Genomic DNA, 18,273 nt, shown 5'->3' with positions numbered 1-18,273 from the left:
CAGTACCGAAGTATTGGCTGCTGGGCTAGTGATACCCTCGGGGACTAACAGTCCACCAGCAGAGGCATCGACCCAGTGGTAGTAATAACATTAACAGTAGCAATTTTTCTGCACCAAATGCGCATTTCGACAATAGATGACTCTTCAGTGATGCTTTTGGCCAATATATTTGAAAGCCAAAGCTTATTTAAAAGATAAAGAGCCATAATCCAAAAGGTCAAAAAAAGGTATAGCCAAATCCGTGAAAGGAATCAGAGCATGAGGGAGATACATTCTTTAATTTACAATTTCTACCATTTTGTAACAGCAAATTTAAATAACACAAAAGAAAACCGTATTTTCATGCAAGTGTCGAAGTACTGGCTACTGGGTTGGTGACAACCTCGGGGTAAGTTCCCAATTTCACGAAGCTATTGGTTTTAACATAAAGTAAAAACACCTACAATATACTGCTTTCTGAAACCAATGATTTAATAGTAAACATATCCTTTTTCGAAATATATAAAATTACAAACAGATAAAAGTGCCTTATTTTGAATTCTTTCACATTCTTCTTTGAGGGTTCCTGGTGCAGGTTGGTCCAAGAGCTCTAGTGTTTAAAGAACATCAATTTCAGGTCCCTCTGTAGTGTATTACAAATAAATTGAACCTGTAATAGAATTCCACCTGTCTTATAAGATCACTTTAGCGGATTTTTAACATACAGGTATGTTTAAACAGTTTTTGCTACTGGATCCCAATTATATTTTACCATAATGTATGTACTATGTAAAATCAACTACAAAAATTGTGTTTATTGCTGACTTTGTCAGATTTATTTTAATGTTTGAAAGTTTTTTTTAAAAAAACAATTACTAGAACGTTTATAAGTCTGTGATGTGAAGTTACTCAGTTTCGGCTGCTGGGTCGATTTTTTTTTGTTATGGCGTTTATCAATTATGACTGTTTGAGTTGTTCACCCGATTATGTTAGCATAACAGAACTCTAGTTTAAACAATTGACAATACAAGTGGGCAGTTTAGTTAGTTGTAGAACCTGGTTTAACCGAAACATTTCTTCAGAAAATGCTTGTATAAAGTCAGCAATATATAAACGCTTCATAGATACCAGGATTAGCAAAAGAGAGCTGTGGTGTAGTGGTTAGTGCATCGGACTACTCACACAAAGGACCCTGGTTCTATTCCCGTTCGGGATGAAATTTCAGGAACTCAATTTTCGGCTCTTCCTTGACACCATTTGCGAGTATGGTCTTGAGGAAACGATGATAGTCCGTCGGAAGGGGACGATAAATGGCTGATCCGTGTTAAGAGAGAGTTGTATCTCTTGCACGTTAAAGACACCCTTGTAGATTTTGGAAAAGAGTAGGCTAATGCCGCTACAAGACAGCACTCGCACCTGCAAAGTGGAAAGGAATTAATATAAGTTGCAAAACTTGTATCCCAATCCACTATAAATAAATATGTTTAAACTAAGGATTAGAATATTGAATTTGCGCCAGACGCGCGTTTTGTCTACAAAAGACTCACCAATGACACTCGAATTAAACAAATAATTAAAAAGACCTATTAAAGTACGAATTTAAAGATCATTGAAGACCAAAAGTTCCTTAAAGTTTTGCCAAATACAGCTAAGATTATCTATTTCTGAGGAAAAAAAAATACTTTGTGTTTCAAAAATTCAACGTTTTGTTAACAGTTAATTTATAATTATGACTATATCAATGATAATTCACGTCAACACAGAAGTGCCTACTACTGGGCTGGATAAACTCTAGGGTATGACAGTTGTTGCCTATACGAAATGGTGGTTGCTATACTAGATAGCTTGATTTTGTCAGGATTTGTGTACGTATATAAACCCAATAAGAAGTTCGATATATATTTTGCTTTGAGTCACATCAGAATCTTAAAATTTAATTTAGTACTTTGGGTTAGGCTTTAGTTCATAATATATAATATAATCAAACTCCTTTAATCTTGAATTTCGAAATATTTATGAAATAAAGTGCTTTACAACCGACAATTCTGCACTTGCGTGTTTGTTATAGATTTTTCATTTCATCTACAATTGAATTAACCTATTTTTTTGTTAGAATAGTTCAGAGCGATTTTTCTTTTCTTTGATATAATTTTATTTTTCAGAAATAAAATGTAAGACAAGGTTGACTATACATTTAAATCGTTTTGTTCCAAAAGCTAGGTGGAATGAAAATATCACAGAATGTAAACAAAATATCAAAATATCAAAAGTTGTATATTAGATTCATCCTTTGTTTTCCCAATTACTGATATACAATGTATACATGTAATAAGGTTTTTTTATGATCTTCAATATCGTTCATGTTTCAAATTTGAGCAGTGTTTTTTTAAGACTGTCAAATCCATACACTGGTTTTCTCTAGACGGGGGAAAATCCTTCTATCCATGGAACGTGATTAAATACATATCAAATCGATATAGGTAATTTCGACAAACCTTGTTGGAAAGTAATATATAACGTAACGGATGTGTGATGTGACAAAAGACATATAAGATTTACGTGTTGAATTTATTTATAATGTAAGCCTCAATAAATATTATCAACTATTTTAGTTTCCCGATAACGTTTAAACGATCAGTAAATGAAAAGCATTCAATATCAAAACTTCCTGGTTGATTTGTTCTTGGTGCGCAGTGCATTTAAATTATTCATATGTGTACACATTACATTTGGAATATATTACTTTTATTTTACTAACCTGTGTGCTAATTGTACTATAATTAACAAGATGACAGATACATCATTAGTAAACATCTACATGTATTGTTTTGACGGGGCATATTCAAACTAAGGTAAGATGACGATTGTTAATTACTTTACATTTTTTGGTGTGAACTGATCTTATTAAAATCAGTCAATATTTGATTCACTGTTAAAAAAATCAAATGATTAAACTTCACGAGTTCGTCGACTTAATGTTTATCTCTTTTGTACCGGTATCCAATGTATATATTAGTGCAAGTCCTTCAAAATGGAATATTATATTCCTACCAACATAGCAGTTAAGAAGATACCAACCGACAATCCAAAGTAAAAGGATGAAAATAAAAATACCGACCTCTGTGCGTATTGATGTGTGTTAGCTTATTCAACACTGGCTACAGGTTTATGGGAGGGTTGAGATCTCACAAAATATTTTTAATCCTGTCGCTTTTCTGCGCCTGTCCCATGCCATGAACCTCTTAACTTTCTTATTCCTGTATATTTTTTGTTTTAAAATTGGTTTATTGATATGATTTGGAGTATATTATGACGGCCATTTTCGCTGAAATAGTACACATTATTGTTAAGGGGCTGGCTGAAACCCGCCTCTGGTTGCGTATTTTTCTCGCCGTGTTGAAGACCCATCGGTTGCCTTGTGATATTTTCTTCTCTTTGTTCGGCTTGATCTTATCGGGGCTTTTTATAGCTGACTTTGCGGTATGGGCTTTGCTCATTGTTGAAGGCCATATGGTGACCTATAGATGTTAATGTTTGTGTCATTTTGGTCTTTTGTAGATAGTTGTCTCATTGGCAATCATACCACATCTTCTTTTTTATACTGATGTTTCTTTGACACATTCTCCGTTTTCATCTATATATTATACTAGTAATTGATAACATACAACGATTCATATAATGATGCTAAGATGGATTTAAAGCATATGCAAATACAATTTGCTTCAAATTTTTAACGAACAGTTAATGGTCAATTTTACTCTGAACCTCTCATGCATGAGGTGAATAAGAAGTTACACTTATGTTTCGTCGAAGGTCTTTTAAGAATGATATCAATAATGACATTATAATCAGAACAATATAAAATACTTTTTGGGCGTTTTGATGTATTTTTCATATACAATTTTTAAGATTTCCCCTCTTTTGAAAGAACATGAATTGAAAACAATTATTTGCAAAAAGGTATAAATTACCATTAGAATATGTACTTAGATGATTTATTGACAATTGTATTTCGTTAGAAAGTTTACAGTTAGACATGTCCTACTTTTTACTCCATGGATAATATTTGTAGCATAATACTATATCCAAAGCAAGGAACAGTCGATGGTTAACTTTTAAATAGTTTAGTTTGTAGGCATTATTTTCTTGAATGTCCTATTTGAGTTTGAACTGTTGTTTGATGCATTGTTTATATTATCGATTGATTGATCGATTGTTGATTAACAACCCATTGCATTGATAATATGCAAACTAGATTAAAAAAAAAGATAAACCATCAATACTATAGTTGATTCGACAACGGAAAATGAGCATTAGATTGAACCCACAGGTAGTAATCACACACATGCTGTAAGAGTTTACTGCTGGTATATTTAAGACTAAGGTTAACATATGCATATACCCTTGTCACATTTAGGGTATTTACTAAATGACAAACGATAAAAAAATAAGTATTTATAAAGTTTGACGGTATACCAGAACAACAGAACAACAGGAGCATTTAACAAGATAAGGTGGGGGTTTCCGATCTTACATTGATTGGCAACAATTGTATTGTGTTTACTATTAAATCATAGATAACGTTGTAGATACATCTGTATTTAACATTTTTAAAATCACCTTTTTGTTTTTCGAGTATCGTATTAGTATGATATGGCTGTCGTCTATAATATAACTAGGTGGTGACTAATTTCAACGTTATCATCGTGTTTTTAATAATCTAAATTTAAAGTCAAAGAATAATTGCAGTATTTATATATTTTTTTCATTCTAGAAAATGCACCCGACAGTTTTGTATCAAAAACTGCACAAGTCTTTTCGTATTTTGAAAATTATAATTAATGCATGTAAGATATTCTGTTACAAAATAAACTACATGTGAGTTGACATGTGTTTGGTAACTGTAGTCTATCATAACTGAATACTAGTTAACTAGTACGAAAAAGACTCTCACATCTAAACATCGTTTAATAACTGCTCTCTATATTGAGAACTGAACACAGCTACGTACTAACATAAAATCAAGACTGTTCAAATCTTAAGGGGACGACCATTTTATATTCTGGGGGGGGGGGGGAGGGGGGGCAGGAGGATTTGTTTTTGATCGGTTATTTATTTTTGTAATTAGATATAGGAAGATGTGGTGTGAGTGTCAAATGAGACAACTCTCCATCCAAATAACCATTTAAAAAAGGAAAACCATTAATACATGTATAGTCAAGTCATTGTGTACCATTTAATCAGAACTAGTAGATCATTATCCCCTTCAGAAATTTTAAGGTTCAAGATTTCATTCATAACCTCAGACACATACTTGTGTACAAGAGGACAATATATACAAACATTTTAAGATAATACGTAGTGAGAAAGGACAAACGAAACACAAATACATAGTAATAAGTATATTATAAAAGACAATTGGTATAATTAGATTAAGTATTTTATAATTTTCTTAACAAACTGAATCATTTATATTCCCAAGTATAGTATTATTAAGTAAATTTAGTTTGTTTTTACCTAGCCTCTATCAAAAGTATTGTCCAACATTTATTGCCGAGCAGGGCGAGGCCAAAATTCTTTTAAGGGTTTTGGAACCGCTGAAGGCCCAATAAGCTATAGACCTGCTGAGTTATTTATTTTCAACACATTGCAAGTCAGGTAATTTATTTTCAAACTGCCACAGAACAGACCATTTATTTTTGGGATTATCAAGGCTGAGTTAATTTTTTTCAACACATTGCAAGTCAGGTAATTTATTTTCAAACTGCCACAGAACAAACCATTTATTTTTGGGATTATCAAGACTGAGTTATTTATTTTCAAAATCCTCCTGCCCCCCTCCCCCAGAATATCAAATGGTTGTCCCCTAAATGACTGTTAACGACGACTCTGATTATTACAGAATCTCCTTATCAAAGGATTCCCGAACTTTGATAGAAACTTTTTAGAAAAAAAATGTGTCAGATAAATTTCTATTTCCAATCCTGATTTCAGATTGCTCAAAAGTGAGTATTCATTTTCTTGCAGCTACCATGTCAAGACCTAGTGACTACGAGTATTCTGAGGAAAAACAATTAACACTACCCGATTTCCACAGAAGGTATAAAGACAACTTACCACTTTTGATAATCGTTACAGAGGGATTCTATGGTGAGACAAAGTATGACGATTACGCTAACGATCAGGTAAGGCTTAAATAACATAAACGACATATACCGTATCTTAATGTTTGACCATAAGTATTAGTAAGTAAACATCAACATTTGTTTTTCATTGCATTTTGCATATAATATAACAGAAAAAGTCGGATTTTTTTTTATCAAATTATCATATATTGTATTTTTTCTCGATCGATTTATTACTTGTTTGAGAAGCCGTACACCAATGTTGCCTTTATTGAGCATAATTCATTTCTGTTTCTAACCCTTTTACTTCGGTATTAATTGCTCTGATTTTAGCGGTACAGATCAGTCTTTAAAGTTGAAATACTTGATGCGATATATACAATTAATCTAATTTACCCATTTTTGTATTTTTAATTCTTTGTAGTCGGATTCTAGCTTGGCTTAAGCAATATATAATCCTAGTATATGTTTTATAGTTAACGTTGCCTAAACTGCATTTCTCGCGCGATCGATGGAAACTTGCGATTTTAAATGAACCTTTTTGTTCACCAAGGGCCATGCATGGTTATGTTTTTTAATTTGCACAAGGCAGTGAAGATAAATGTATCACGCAAGATGAAACTAGTGCAGCAGGAACTTGGTTAACTCCCTGTTGTTCTTTGGGGTTCACATTGCTTACTCTTCAGGTGTTTGTTATTTGTATGATTTAAGTGATGCCTGTTTTCCGTCGAAACATTGTTTTCAAACTTTTTCTCCCATTTTTAGATTAAATTCCATTCAGCCAAATGAACATAGATATTCACGATGTAGGTTTATAATAAGAATTACAACACAACTGATTGTTCATTATTTTACTCAACAGAAATTTCGGGTGCTTTCTTGTGAAATTATTTTATCTATAAATTGAATTCATTTTTGCATTCAAAATGGATATTGATTTCTTAACGAATATTCAGTTACTTGAGAGGCCAAGTTAAAGGGAATGTATATGTCACAATTTATATCATACAACTTCCAAACACAGCTATAATTAGATTTGTCTACTTTCCAAACAGTGATATACATATTTTTAAGTGTAAACAATATTTTATTATGAAAAATACAAATATGAATTATAGACACTTTCACAATAAGGATCATGAAACAAGCAACAATTGTTTATATTAATCTGTCTCCTTTATTATTGTTTATTAGTCATATATTTTACCGTTTAATCATAATATCTAAAGGATTTTATCATTTACGTTTGATTTCACCTAACACCAATCCTTTTACCGAAAACTTCTTTTAAAAGCTGATCAGTATAAGATTGATGTGTTAATGTTGCGTCGTTTCATACAGGGATTGATACTTATTCACTTCTTAAAAATAAGGTACACGTCTGAATTGTTTGCTTTTTTCTGTCTTAAAAGCCTGTTCCTATATTATATCCTTATATCCCTAATATATGTTAAGCAACACCATCAAACGATGTCGATTTATTACTTGGAATAAAAAGTTCTCATTTGGCTATAAAATTGAAATGAAGATTTAGAAAATGAAGAGACATTAAAATCTTAAAAAACAAATTAAAAAAAAAACACAACAGAAAACGTTGAGTGTTGGCCCCAAAATGTAAGTAATATTAGTAAAAAAGTTATTTTTGATTCATCATTGCAAGACTGGTTCACCTATGTATAATAAAACAAACTGAAGATACATGATAACGTTCAATAGATTAATGTACAGAACAGTACATCAAACAAACTTGTAATTTTAAGATAGTTAGTAGTTGCAGTTATTCACTGTCCTCCCTCTATATTTTTTTCCATAATGTTCATGAAATGGAAGTTATCAAAATCTGGTTTTACCAATAAATCAATTAAAGTTATTAAATATAGTAACAGAAACACTTCCTTGGACTGTGTATTGGCAGATATGTTATCTTCATCGGAATGCTGTATCTCGTGATTTCCCGGTTTGAAATGTCACTTTCCTTCTATGTTTGAACTAATTACTTATGATTTTTCGAAAATCAGTTGCCGAATATCAACAAACTTGTAGCACTGGAATGTTGATTTGGCTATATGTGTATATATGCAAATATTTCCCCTCTGTCTAAGAAAATGAATACATCAGACGACATTACTAGTATCTATTTTGAAAAATACGCTTGTTATAAGTTTATTTTCTTTCCGTTTTTGATAACACTAGATTTAAAAATCGTATAATACGTTAAAGCTTGACCTATTTGGTGTTTGATATATCTTGGTAAATTTTATTTGCTTCGATTACGAACCGTTCTTTTGATTTCACCTATGTTTTATTAGTTATTTATCGATAACTTGTTGTCTTATTGATGTATACTCACAATAGAAAGAAAACGAATTACAACATCATATACATATATATGTCTCCAAACTTCAATAAAGATATAAATGACAGTGAGCTCCGATTAACAAAAGATTTCATGTAAACTTATATCTAAGCGTTTTAATATTCGGCTTTTTAGAGTTCCCTATGAAGGCAAATCTAGCAAATCGCTTCGGACGCATACAATATATGACGTGATATTTAGGCTGTTAGTATACTTATTTCATTTTGATAGAAAGGAAAGTGAACAATTTATAAACAATATATATGGGCACTTTACACAGTGTTTACACCGATTGTTCAGATGAATTAGGGGGAGGGTTGGGATCCCACTAACATGTTTAACCCCGCCACATTATGTATGTATGTGCCTGTCCCAAGTCTGGAGCCTGTAATTCAGTGGTTGTTGTTTGTTTATGTGTTACATATTTTTTTTTCGTTCATTTTTGTATATAAATAAGGCCGTTAGTTTTCTCGTTTGAATAGTTTTACCTTTTCATTTCGGGGCCTTTTATAGCTGACTACGCGGTATGGACTTTGCTCATTGTTGAAGGCCGTACGGTGACCTATAGTTGTTAATTTCTGTGTCATTTTGGTCTCTTGTGGACGGTTGTCTCATTGGCAATCATACCACATCTTCTGATTTTATATGTAGAAAATAAATGTCTCTATTCTGAAAAGTTTAAGCTTTAATTATGAAAACCCTAAACTTATGAAAAAATTACGAGCCTATTAATCAAATATAGTCAAAACTGTAAAGGAAATCAAAATTTTATAACAGAAAATTTAATTGCACAATGCCCGCTTTCATGCCAGTAGGTGGAGAAATATATTTATAAAAAAACACCATTCGAGTTATAACGAGAACTTACAATTGGGGAAACAGAATGTGATAAAACAGATTTAATCTATTAGAAGAAGACAAAACCCGACGGCCAACAAAAAAAAAGAGAAAATAATTCCCAAAACAAATTACAAGCAAATAAACAAAAACAAGCTAAAACACACAAAAAAGAAACAAAGGAAAGAAACAAAAGATTTTTTAAAATGTGCACAATGATGTATCAAGGTGAATCCCTTTTTTCGTTTGAAAGGGAATCATAATCATTGAAACAACTAAATAATGTATTTTTCTATAGATAATTCGTCTTCATCGACCATGTCAACAGTTAAGAGCTCTAGCCAGACTATCAAAGGATGCTGGAAATCTAAGAGACGAATTCCTAAGTATACCAGTTGATGGAAAATATAAGTTTTCTGTTGTAAAAAGTTCAAAGAAAGGTAAATTTGCGTCCGAAAGGTTTGTTTCATAGTATGTGTAATGGTATAACATTATCAAAGATTGCAAAAAGACTTCAACAGAATGCATTAAAAAGCAAAACACCTAAAATCGCTGTTATAATTAAGAGAGAACAATCACAATCGAAGGATATGTGAAGGAAGGAGTCGTTTGATGGCAGCATTACAAAACTACACAATATATGAAGATGTTCATCTGTTATCATACCGATTGAACGGTGTAAAACTCGCCTTATTATGTAGTCACTCGAAGGCGTTCCGAATGATACGAATGCATTTAACAGAACATATCAGAGATCATAAATCAACACCAATTTAAATTGATATTGTTTGATTCAATCAGTTTTTATGAACTTCTCCTTTTTGAATATGAGTTTGGTATTTGTTTTTCTTTTTTCCCGCAAAATAGTCAACACAAAAAAAAGTAACCATAGATGAGATACTGATTAAATAATCCCATCAAAGAAACCAGGAATGAAATTTTTATCGCCCGACACGCGTATTTAAGACGGTGTTTATATGCATGAGAAATATTTAATGTTTTTACAAGATTTTCAACGTTATATTCTTTTCAGCGGAAGCACATTTAAAATATCAAAAGCACATAAACAATTTGATATTCGAAATTAAGAAAAAAATCAAATATCGTTTGAAAGAACACGTACAATGTCAGTCAATTTTAAAAACTCGTGTTGTAGTCTGAAACAAAAGAGTTAATCACCAATGATAAAATACCCTTAAACAATACTAGTTTTTAATAAATCTTTAATTTTTACTTAGTGGGAAACCCACAACTTATGGAAGAAATACTAGCAGAAAATAATTTGCCAATCCAAGTTAGATATGCGAGCTACAACATAGAGCTTAGATCTACTCTGGAAAGTATTAAAGGCGTCAATATACTGATCATGAAGACTTACATAGAGGATAACATACAAGGGAACTGTTTAGAAGATGGTAAATATTAACTTCTTAAACAAGATAACATGTTTACATACAACGAGCAAATGCAACAAGTAGCAAATTGAATCATACATTTTCACCTCTCAATTTACTAAAGTTAATGTATACATTTAGGTACTTGTTAGCAGCGGCAGTCATGCATTCAATTGATCGAACAGAAAATAAATTCAATATTTAATTAAATAAAGAAATAGAGTCTGAATTTGATTACTTATGAACTGTTTTCCCCTTATGTGGATAGAGAAACAAGAGCGTATGTCTCTTTTGCATTTACAAAACAACGAATTAAGCAATTTACTGGTTATATTTTAAAGTTAACCTTAAATTCATTTATGGTTTTGAATGGTCATATCAATTAGACTGAACAAAACTCAAAGATTTTTTTTATTTTACAGAAAAGAAACTCGTATTGCTTATAGTCGTATTTCATTTGTTAAGAATAACAAAAATGTACGTTTACAATTTTTGTTGAACTCAAATTACTTATATTTAAACAAAAATTTGTTGTATTGCATCATAGAGTTATTTTAGATAAATGAACAAACAACATTGTTTTCAGTTATTTTAACCCCAAGGGTGACTTGGGAATAGAAATATGGTCACTTAGTCTTCTCCTAACCGGCAGTAAAACGCTTGCCGAAGTATGGAATCCGTTTGGCTGTGCGGGATGTATCAAGTTCAAGGCCGGTTCGAATAGGGACGTTAATTCCGAATCCTCCTGTAAAGAGAGTACCATGCTCCTTGAACGTCAAGAACCCTTGCAACAACTCGTTGAGGTGTCCGTAGATGGCCTGTTGCAAGGCACAATTTCTGTCCTTATCTAATATACCCTCCTTTTCTGGTGGCAGTCCAATTTTTCCCGACCATCACCCCAAATGGGCTCTACTATGACAAAACCTACCTATTGTATATATGGTTCATGTGGTTAACTTGTTCTAGTCCTGAATATGCATGTCATATTTGCCACTGGACGTTAAGCAACCAACGATCAATCAATCAATCAATTGTTTAAAAAAGATATTGAGATATTGAATTAATACTTTTATTAAATAACGCATATTAAGAAAGGAAGTAATTATCCTTCCTTGTTAAATTAAAGTCAGTTTCATTTGATATCTACTTTGAATGAAACAGAAAATTCGATCAAAATATACGTTTATATTAAAAGGATGAAATGTGTTATTAAAATACATATTTAATAACAAGGTTTACGGATATCAACTACAAGCAATAGCAAATACCATTCCGGGTATAATTCTATTGTAACAGCAGCTATTTCGAAACTTTGGAACCCTTAACAGCACATGATTTTACTCATGACATGTCACATTTCTGTTAAGTGCCATTACAGTTTGATCGTATTTCAGTTTCACAATGTTACTGTTTCCATGGCTACGGTCAATTATATGCTCATTATCTAATGGTGGTTATTTAAAAATTTTATTAAGTTCTCTCCGGTCATATCCGAGAACGTGGAAGATTAATATGAATAATGGTATTAATGATAGTAAAATTAAAAGAATTTGTTGCACTGACATGACTATACTACTGCTGTTAAGAGTGAAAATTGACTGATAATATGATATTGACTGCACGATGTTTGCTGCTCTTGTTTTGACAAAGTTGTTGATGGCTTACACATTTTTGCGATAGACTAAAACCACCGATGAATAATATAATCAGATAATCAGATGTAAAATAGAATCCGATTTTCTGCACGTATTAACCACGTTAACTTTCTTCGCTTAAGTCTATATGGTAACACAAGCGTCACTCTGTTTCTATGGCATTCGCCGAACATCAAATTAAGAATTTAACTGGTAATAGTTTTAGGTACACATTAATTTTATGTCTATTTTTGAACCAATTGGGCGAATGAGACGAAAGGAAACGTAAATGCAAAACTTATTTATAGACAAAACAGAAAAGAAAATTTTCATCGGATGTCATATCTTATCTATTAAAAATAACAGAAATGTACTTTTGACATTTCTGTTGGACTCAACATATTTTAGATTTAAAAACCAATCCGTTTTATCGTAACAGATAGTAATGTTATATAAAGCCCTGTTTTCAATTGTTTAAACAAAATATTGAGGTATTTTATGATTACCATTTTTACTAAACAACGCACAATAAGGAAGGAAGTAATTATTCTTCCTTGTTTAATTAAAATCAGTTTATTTAATATTTGTATTTGAATATAAATAAACTCATATTCAATTGTTTCGCGGTTACTTTTCTACATTGGCTAGAGGTATAGGGGGAGGGTTGCGATCTCATAAACATGTTTAACCCCGCCGCATTTTTGCGCCTGTCCCAAGTCAGGAGCCTCTGGTCTTTGTTAGTCTTGTATAATTTTAATTTTAGCTTCTTGTGTACAATTTGGAAATTAGTATGGCGTTCATCATTACTGAACTAGTATATATGTGTTTAGGGGCCAGCTGAAGGACGACTCCGGGTGCGGGAATTTCTCGTTACATTGAAGACCTGTTTGTGACCTTCTGCTGTTGTTTTTTTCTATGGTCGGGTTGTTGTCTCTTTAATACATTCCCAATTTCCATTCTCAATTTTATTTTAAGACAGAAATACAGATACCATAAACTTATTGACATATAAACATGTCAGCCAGAGTTTGAGCTTGACGAAAAAAGGTCATTTATTCAAAATCATAAAATTAAAAATATTACAATTTGCAAATAAAAAAATTGACATAAAAGTTCATAATCAATATGCAATTATAATACATAATAAATACGAATTTACATCAACTAAAATCATATCAATTGAATAAATGACAAATAATAGCAAGGGTGGGGAGACAAATCTGCCCAACTAAAAAAATCTGTTTACAAAACTACCTGTAAAGATAAAATAAAGAGAGGTTTGCGGGTGGGAAATTTAAATTTCACGCAATGTTTTAGAATCACAAGTTATCAAGACGAAAGTTAATGATAAAAGGAAGTGCACACATGGCACGTAAACTTGTGCTGACCCCGCAAGATCATTGACCAATAAGAAATAAGAAACCACTCACATGTTTTTCTACACGTGAAAAAGTGTTATACAATTTAGACAATTAATCAAATAGCAATGCTATACAAATCTGACCCACTGGTCATTTCAGAGACATCGTAAAATTTACAATATAAAGTTCTCATTCTTTACATCAGTTAAAGCTATAAAACTACAAAATTAATCTTCCCTGCTGTCTTAAATTATTTTATTCCGCTTCTTAATTAGCAAATAAAATTGGTTATCATCATGGATACCTTCAGAACATTCGACCAAAAGATACTTTTAAACGGGTATATGGTGTTATTAAAATTAAGAAATAATCATGGGGGCTTCAATATATCGTGATTTTACCACGGGTTGGCCTTTTATGACAAATATTTTACCCTGAGCGATAGCCCCCATGAATTATTTCGATTCTAATAGAACAAATACGGCAATTCTTTTGAATCTAAGCGCTCTAGGTGGAGGCCAATATTTGCCGTTCCCATAAATCAACGCACTTTTAGATTGGCGTAAAAGAACGGAACAAACAGAGTAAGTGGTGTGCTCAAACTTTTTACAAGAACGTATTTTGATAGATTTTGATGAATTTTAATGATAATTTACTTATATTTACTTATATGTCTTCTATGGAAAAAAAATGGGCTTATACCACATTTTATCATCCTTTGTTTACGTTTCCTTGTTGTGATGATTTTCGGTACCAGAAGCGTGTATTTTCCCGTAAAATGCTGAAATCATTACGTCATCATTCTATGACGTCGTGCACTTCATTCATAAAAACATATGACGTGGGGGTACGATCGGAACAGCCAATGCAATATATTTATATTTTACCACGGGTGTGTACTCAAAGCGTTTGAAGGGCGTCATGTTAGAATACGTATTTAATAATAAGGTATAGGGATATCAATTACATTCAATAATACAACTACAAGCAATAGCAAATACCATTCCGGGTATAGTTTTATTGTAACAGTAGCTATTTCGAAACTTTTGAACCCTTAACGGCACATGATTTTACTCATGACATGTCACATTTCTATTTAGTTTCATTACAATTTGAGCAAATCTCAGTTTCACAATGTTACTGTTTCCATGGCAACTTTTGTCGATTTAAAAAACGAATTAAATGCCCATTATCTTATGGTGGTTGTTTTTTTTTTTAATGCGTTCGTGTTTGTCGTTTCTAAGAATTAAGGCGGACAAAAAGGTGGAAGCATAATACGGATAAAGATATCAATGATAGTCAAATTATAAAAATTTGTTCCAGTGACATAAATGAACAACATTGGATTAGTGTAAAATTGATTGATAATCTCATGTTGTCTGAGACAAATGTCCAAATTTCATAACATTCCATGAAGTTTTGAACCAGTTGTTGATGGCTTATAATTTTTTTTCAATATACTAAACCCACATGCTGACTCCGACGCCAAAAATGAAAATTACAATTGATATGTTTTCGCGTATAGTTATTAGACATTTCAATGTTTAACAATAAATTCATTATTAATACCAGGATTAAAACTATGTACGCCAGGCGTTTGTTTCGTCTACAAAAAAACTTACCAGCGACGTCAAATTCAAGTACAGAGTTGAAGATCTTAGCCCAACATTACTAAACGTTTAGTCAATAACAGCGAAGGTAATCTTTTCCTGGGGTAACAAAGTGAAGCTTATTCTATTAAAAACAAATTACCATTTAAAAAGTGAATATTCCATTGCAGGTGTAATATCACCGATATCAGCACTGGTGGCTCTATGCCCAGATATATCGGTATCCATTATTACTGGATACACAAATAAACCGCAGGAACAGTTCCAGGCTAAGCTGAGATCAATGGATATTTTTGTACAGAAGAATATCAAATTTCAGGATAACGAAGGTAGTCCAGGTAAACATTAATAAATCAATTTAATATTGGAACGGTGTGTGTACAGTTATGATATGACATGTACGAGTTTCGAATGAAAAAAACCCAAAATTATTCGGTATTTTGAAAAAGAATAAAAGAGGATGAGAGGAATAGGTCAGTGAGGGTACGAACCAACAATAACTAAATCCAACTGAAATATTGATATAAAAATACAATGTTTTACAAAAGACAGGTGGCTCTATAGTATATCAAATATATATCGTCCCGTTTCTTCTTAATAAAGGCAACGATAGTATACCGCTGTTCAAAAGCCATATTTCGATTATGGAAAAACAAATCCGGGTAACACACTGAAAGGGAGGGAACAAACCAACAATAATAATAAACAACGGGAGAACCGAAACACTACTACAACAAAAGAAAACTCCATCTTACATAGAAATAGACTGTTTACATAGAAAAAGACATATCAATTTACGTTTTTTGATTGAGTTTACCTGCCAATTGATATTTTATCGTGTGTTTGGTCTAAGTTGTGATGTTATGCCATTGTTTCAGAAAAAGAGAGAAGGTTTTGGTACCATTAAAAAGTAAAATCACAATAATACTAAACTAAGAGGAAAATCAATTCGGAAAGTCCATAATCACATGGCAAAATCAAATAACAAAACGCACCAAAAGCGAATGGACAAGAACTGTCATATTCCTGACTTGGTACAGGCATTTTCAGATGTAATACGTTAAGTCAGGAATCTGATGTACAGTAGTTGTCATTGTTTATGTAATTTATACGTGTTTCTCATTTCTCGTTTTCTTTATATAGATTAGACCGTTGGTTTTCCTGTTTGAATGGTTTTACATTAGTAATTTTGGGGCTCTTCATAGCTTGTTGTTCGGTGTGAGCCAAGGCTCCGTGTTGAAGGCCGTACATTGACCTATAATGGTTTACTTTTTTTTAATTGTAATTTGGATGGAGAGTTGTCTCATTGGCACTCACACAACATCTTCCTATATCTATGCAGATGACAGCTGCCATATTTCTGTATTGTTACAGGATATTTTAAGAAAAATAAATGTGGCTGAACCTGGTTTTATGGCCAACCAAAACTCGCACGTGTGGGGAAATGTTAAAAAAAAACTCCTCTAAAATGACAACACTCAACATAGAGAAATACATAAAGAAATAAAATAAAAGTCCATAGATACTGCCAAAGATTTTACGACATCACACCAGGACACCATAAAAAAACCCATAAAACTACGCGTCACAAGATTGACGTATTTTTATGTCACGTTTATCCCAGGTTGTTTAACTACATTATGCTGGAGTATATAGACCAGCCAACATTTTTCCACATTAAAAAAATAAATAAATATAAAAAACACTGAGTTTTTAAACATCCAATTATACATCAAAGGTTGATATAAAAAATAAATTGATTGTTAATGATTACAATTAGATAAGAGAAAATGCACTTTTTTGCAGAACTTACCAAATTTGAAAGAGGTGCGAAAACTACGGGAACAGGAAATGCTGTACCTCCAGATTTACTTCCACGTGATTACAGTCATGGCGGTGACTACAATGATGTACCGCCTAAACTAATTCCTAGACAAAAAAGTAAAAGTGTAAGTGATGAACAAGACGACATTTATGAAGCCTTACCCGAACCTGATCCTCAGTGGTTACCTCCTCGACCCCAAAAATATTCCGCAGAAAAAAGGCCCCCATTACCAGCACGGCCGTATGATTCCTTAAGTGCAGTTGTAGAGGATCAGAACTATCGTGTGATGCATGCAGACGAAAGTGTGAATTTAGATTCATCTGACAATTATATGTACATTAGTGAAACAGGTGCATCTGACAGTGACTATAACTCATCCACAAACAGCTGGTCAGCTGGATCGTCCAAGTCTTTTGTCACTGAGAAATCTGTCCAGGAGATACTTGGTATTCTTAAAACACTTAACTTGTCAAAGTATTGCAAGGAATTCGCAGACCAACTAGTCGACGGTGCTGTTCTGCAGGAATTAAATGAAGAAATATTGAGAAAGGATTTCAATTTCATGCACGTTGAAGCGGTCAGACTTATGAAATATGTTAGATCTGGTCACATTCCCAAATAAAGCAAACATTCAAAGAAACTTTCAATTCGTGTCCATATCTCGTAGTATTGATTAAGAGTTTGTCTCATATTTAGGCTTTATCATAATTAGAAGAAATTATTAATGGAGAACGTCATTTTAACTATCAATATACCATGTAGTTCTGTTAAGCATTATACGAGTATTATAATCGAAAATAATTCAAGGTTGTTGAAGACTATTCAAGGTTATTTGAAGCTATTCATGCGTGCTTCCTCTGAACATGTTGATTTAAATTTTTTCGAAGGTCATCATACATTTTTGTTATATCGAAAGATTTGCTACAAGTGAAAACAGCCCAATCACTTTTTTTAAATGTGATAATAAAAGACTTTCAGTAGTACTGAGCTATAAAAGACTTTCAGTAGTACTAAGCTATAAAAGACTTTCAGTAGTACTAAGCTATAAAAGACTTTCAGTAGTACTGAGCTATAAAAGACTTTCAGTAGTACTAAGCTATAAAAGACTTTCAGTAGTACTGAGCTATAAAAGACTTTCAGTAGTACTAAGCT

General features: G+C 32.3%; 1 protein-coding gene across 1 annotated transcript; it reads left to right on the top strand.

Annotated features, from left to right (window-relative positions):
• Positions 1 to 5,986: 5,986 nt before the first annotated feature.
• Positions 5,987 to 18,228, top strand: LOC134691261 (uncharacterized). The gene is made up of 5 exons (XM_063551669.1): positions 5,987 to 6,164; positions 9,596 to 9,737; positions 10,536 to 10,712; positions 15,467 to 15,634; positions 17,103 to 18,228. The coding sequence occupies exons 1-5, from the start codon at positions 6,012 to 6,014 to the stop codon at positions 17,741 to 17,743; spliced, it is 1,281 nt and encodes a 426-aa protein (XP_063407739.1). The 5' UTR covers positions 5,987 to 6,011; the 3' UTR covers positions 17,744 to 18,228.
• Positions 18,229 to 18,273: the final 45 nt, after the last annotated feature.

The sequence above is a fragment of the Mytilus trossulus genome, chromosome 11 (genome assembly GCF_036588685.1).
Source record: "Mytilus trossulus isolate FHL-02 chromosome 11, PNRI_Mtr1.1.1.hap1, whole genome shotgun sequence".
NCBI lineage: Eukaryota > Metazoa > Mollusca > Bivalvia > Mytilida > Mytilidae > Mytilus > Mytilus trossulus.
Note: the sequence above shows the minus strand (reverse complement) of the source record. Positions and strands in the feature narration are given on the sequence as shown.